This window comes from Chelonia mydas, chromosome 16 (genome assembly GCF_015237465.2).
Source record: "Chelonia mydas isolate rCheMyd1 chromosome 16, rCheMyd1.pri.v2, whole genome shotgun sequence".
Classification (NCBI taxonomy): domain Eukaryota; kingdom Metazoa; phylum Chordata; order Testudines; family Cheloniidae; genus Chelonia; species Chelonia mydas.
Window position 1 is genome coordinate 446,979 of NC_057857.1, and position 4,835 is coordinate 451,813.

At 58.0% G+C, this 4,835-nt stretch overlaps 1 protein-coding gene across 1 annotated transcript; it reads right to left on the reverse strand.

Annotated features, from left to right (window-relative positions):
* Positions 1 to 1,613: 1,613 nt before the first annotated feature.
* LOC122463148 (E3 ubiquitin-protein ligase TRIM23-like) lies at positions 1,614 to 2,532 on the reverse strand. The gene has a single exon (XM_043530684.1). It carries the CDS (start codon positions 2,530 to 2,532, stop codon positions 1,873 to 1,875), a length of 660 nt encoding a protein of 219 aa, XP_043386619.1. The 3' UTR covers positions 1,614 to 1,872.
* Between the last annotated feature and the right edge of the window lie 2,303 nt (positions 2,533 to 4,835).

A 4,835-nucleotide genomic window follows, 5' to 3' on the forward strand; every position in this document is an offset into this window, starting at 1 on the left:
GCTGCCCCCTTCGGCTGCTCGCAAGATGGGTACTACTGCAGGGAGCAGGGGGCTGTGTTTGTGATCCTCCCGTGGCAGGCAGGCAGGCCCCATCTCCCTCCCACACACAGGGTCCCCTAGAAGCGCTCTGTCCCAGCAGCTGCAGGCAGGGCCTTCCCTTGAGGCTTATCCGAAAGTGGAGAGGGAGGGGGGATAAGCCCATTGCAGGGACGCTGCAGCCTGAAGGCGAAGCCCAGGGCAGGGCTGCATGGCCTGGTACTGGCAGTTTTCCGGCTGGGCTGGAGGCTTTGCTGCTCCAGGTTCCCTTTCCCTGTTTGCAGGAGTGGGCCGGGATCCCTTGGCTCATTAGCGGGTCCTGTTCTGCCCCATGGGGTGCTCACAGAGACCCAGCACGCCGGGGTGGGGGTGAGTGGGAAGCTGCCTTTATTTCCTCTTTCCACAGACCCTTACTGCCTTGCTCTCAATGACCACCAGAGGGGCCTTGCCAGATTGTTCCAGACCCAGGGAGCCCCCCAATGCCTGGCACCCCACCACACACACAGCCTGGGCCAGCTCCTGTCACTTCTGTTCGTAACACAAATGTAAGCAGTGTCGGGATGAGCTCCACCCTGACATCTGGTGGTGAGGTGTGGCAAGTTGTGGAAAAGAACTTTGGGGGCTGAGCTCATTTGCATAGGCACACCCATCGCGCCTAGAATGAGGCCATAGCTGCCCAAATGGTCACTTTGGCTGCTGTGGGACCCCCAGTGTCTCTGTTATTGGGGCAGGAAGAATAAATTGTTATTACCCTGATTATGGGAATCAAGGACAGTGGAACTGTACTTGGCCTTTTGTTATGATGGAGGGACTCGCCATCAACTAAGTAGCACTCGCTAGGCAAGGGACATGGGTTCCAAAACTCTGTGAATAGAGAGAGGCTGGGGACAAGTATTAATACTTGGTGGCATGGGCCCTTGGGTGAGGGCCTTACATGCTAATTGCACTTCCTCCTCTCTCCGCTGTGGAATATCAGAGCTAATTTTGATTTCATTAGAAGTCTGGTTACAGGCTGCTGAGCTCACTTTAGGCTAATGGTGCACCAGCACTGAGGCTCCCCTGCTACAAGCTGAATTCACTTAAGAGCTGAAATCACTGAGTGTTGTGTTAAGTAGTGGGGGAGCCTGAAGATATAGTGTGGAGAAGTTTGTGGGACGGCTGGAGTGCCTTGTGGAGAGGCTGGTGGAGCAGTTCATAGGACGGCGGGAGCTGTTGGTGGGATGCGGAGCAGTTTGTGGGACGGCGGGAGCTGCTTGTGGGGCATGGAGCAGAGCAGAGCAAAGCAGTTTGTGGGGTGGCTGGTGGAGCGGAGCGGAGGCCTATGGAGCTGTGGGGCGGTCAGCTTCAGATCATGTAAGGTGCTTGCGAGAGGGGAAGTATTGCCTTTTGGAGGTGCCCAGAGGGGGTGGTATATATTTGTCCCAGGTCACTGGGTGGGGGCTCCAGCCGGTTTGCATTGTGTTATTGGAATGGATCCCCTAGATATCGAACCCAGCCCTTGTTGCTGCCAACTCTGACGGGCAGAAGGGTTACACAAATATTCATGTTAGGGCTTGTGCTGGATAGTTGTAGGGGATTCCCCTGGCACCCACGCTCAGCCCACCCTGCGTCCCCAGCACTAAGGACACCATGCACGTGGCTCAGCAAGGCTCTGGGTGGAGGCTGCCGCGTTTGGGCTCCTGCAGGGGTCCCAGGTCAGGGCTCAGCTGATCCATCTGAAAAGGCCTCTCCCCACTGCTCCATCAGCAGCCTGGCCCTGGGCCCCCGTGGCTACTGGGTCAGTTCTGTCCTGAGCCGGCTCCAGCCGCCCCTCCGGCTGCATCCTCAGGTCCTGGCCTACTTCAGGAAGACCAGCAGGAAGAAGACGGAGAGGATGAGGATGCCCATGGCGAAGCACAGGCGCAGATTCTCCACCGAGGAGATGGGTGGTTGAGCATCCGCGGGTACCGCTGGGCCCGGGAGCCCCACCAAGAAGGTGTTCTGCACCTCCTGCACACGGAGACCGCTCCAGGCCCTGGGGCTGCCCGGCACCGCCAAGCCGTACGGGGAGACCACGCTGCTTATGGTGAAGATGGACGAATGGGTCACGTAGTTAAACTCCACGTCCAGGGAGAGAGAGGAGTCGCTTGTGGAGTACTCCGAGGCGCTGGGGGCTGCCTCCTCCTCCCTCTCCTCCTCCCCTGGGGCCGAGCTGGCCCCCGCCAGGACCCTGGGGCTGCCCAGGGCCGACGCTTCCCGCAGAATGTCCTCGTCGTTCTGCAGGGCCTGCAGCCCCTGCTCGGGCACCAGGGTCACCGTCCTGCAGAAGGGGCAGACCACAGAGGAGATGGCCCGGGCCTGGCAGACCAGCTTCCTGAGGCAGGCGAGACACAGCGAGTGCTGGCACAGCAGCAGCTTGGGCACCCGCCACGGGGAAGCTGCTTTGTAGGCCTCGTAGCAAATCCCACATTCCCTGGCACACACGTCCAGCGGGACGTCAGCCGGAGCCAGGACCATGAGGCCTGGCCTGGGGTGGGACCTGCTGCCTTGGGAAGTAGCAGGGCTCCAGCTGAGCTCGCTGGCTCAGGCCGTTACTGAGGGCCCATCCCCAGTGTGGCAGGAGCTGGACTGGCCTTGGCTCCCGCCCCAGGGGAGTTGGGTGCTGAGGAAAGTTGCCCCCAGGGATGAAATCAGCCTGTAAGAGAGTCCTGGCTGTCCTGCTGGCTGTCTGGGTCCTCGGATCCTGCCCTGAGCCGGATCCTGGGCTGTGACTTTGCCACTGCAGAGAGCGCAAAGTCCCTGAGGCGAGCCAAAGCCAACACACGCAGCGGGAGCAGGAACGGCGTGGCTGCCTCAGCTCCTCGCTGTGACTCAACTGTGCTGGCCACAGCCCTGGGAGCCAGCGGTGCCCTGCAATGGCGAGACCTGCCTGGAGGCACCAAGGTGATTTCTGAGCCCAGCAGGAGCGTTTCAGTTTAGCCATCACCTTCCCCGACCAAGTGCTTTTCCCATCAGCATAGGCGATCCCCCCTCCCCGACAGGGGGTTGCTAGGGGAATGGGAGAATTCGTCTGTTGACCTACCACTGGCTACCCCACGGGTTGACTTAGGGGGCTTTACTCAGGGGTCTAGATTTTTCACACCCCTGAGTGACATATTTAGGCCAACTGAATTGTCTAGTGTGGACAAGGCCTGAGGCTGTGGCTAGAGCGGCCGCTGTGCCGCTCTAGTGTAAACACTTTGTACAGTGAGGGAAGGGGATTTTCCAGTGCAGTGACAGCCACTTCCTCCCCAGGTGGTAGCTAGGTTTAAGGTGGAAGAATTCTTTTGGTGACCACACTGCATCCACCCCAGGCTAGATCCGATTATCTCAGGACTCAGAGCGTAACATTTCTGACTGTTCTGATCGACATAATTTCTAAGTGTAGCCCAAGCTGGAATAACAGGCCAGGGCTGGGGAGTCGAACACTGCAGGGCGCTGTTTGCACGGGGTGAAAGGCTGGAAACGGGACCAGCTGGTCACTGGCTTAGCCAGGCTATACCCTGGCTGTGATGAGCTGTTAACAGCAGGCGCTGATATGTTCAGCTTCCTCTCCCCTCCTTAGCCGGGGCCGTGGTGTATCCGCACCAATCTGCACCCTCACAGCTGTGACTCCTTGGGGGCAGGAGCAGAGCTTGAGAGGAAAGTGCTGGCCATACAAACACAACCAGCAAAGCGGGGAGGGGGAGACTGAGCTGGACGGGGTAGCGCCCCCCGCCATTGTGAGACAGGTCTGGGCGCTGGGTGTGTGTGTGTTCCCACAGCCCTCTTCACTGTTGGTAGGCCCCACAGCTAGCCTGGAACAGACAATGCCTGGCTGGGGTGGCTTATTGTTATTATTTATTGTGTGTTTTACCATCGCTCCTGGGAGTCTCCACCATGGGCCAGGCACCCAGGGTGCTAGGCGCCATGCAAGGACAGGACAAAAAGTCCCTGCCCCAAAGCGCTGACACTCAAAGCAGCCCACACAGACCCTGGGCAGGGCAGGGAGAGCAGAGCACACCCCAGCAGGGACCATGGGACAGTGGCAAACGGCATGGCAGTGCCATGTTTTTTTGGGGAGGTGGTGGTGGTTAGGAGGGAATAAGCTAAAGGGAAGGGAGAGGGGCCCTGAGGTGAAAAGGGTGAGAGGTTGCAGGGGGCAGAAAAGGGTAAGGGGAGTGATGCTGAGGTGAAGCGGGTGTGAGGGATGGTGAGGGTGGGAGCAAACAGGCAGTCAATCAACTCAGGGCAGAGAAACCTGGAGTTGCAGCTAGCAAGAGATGTTAAGAGTAACAAGAAGGGTTTCTTCAGGTATGTTAGCAACAAGAAGAAAGTCAAGGAAAGTGTGGGCCCCTTACTGAATGAGGGAGGCAACCTAGTGACAGAGGATGTGGAAAAAGCTAATGTACTCAATGCTTTTTTTGCCTCTGTCTTCATGAACAAGGTCAGCTCGCAGACTACTGCACTGGGCAGCACAGCATGGGGAGGAGGTGACCAGCCCTCTGTGGAGAAAGAAGTGGTTCGGGACTATTTAGAAAAGCTGGACGAGCACAAGTCCATGGGGCCGGATGTGTTGCATCCGAGAATGCTAAAAGAGTTGGCGGATGTGATTGCAGAGCCACTGGCCATTATCTTTGAAAACTCATGGCAATCGGGGGAGGTCCCAGACGACTGGAAAAAGGCTAATGTAGTGCCAATCTTTAAAAAAGGGATGGAGGAGGATCCTGGGAACTACAGGCTAGTCAGCCTTACCTCAGGCCCTGGAAAAATCATGGAGCAGGTCCTCAAGGAATCAATTC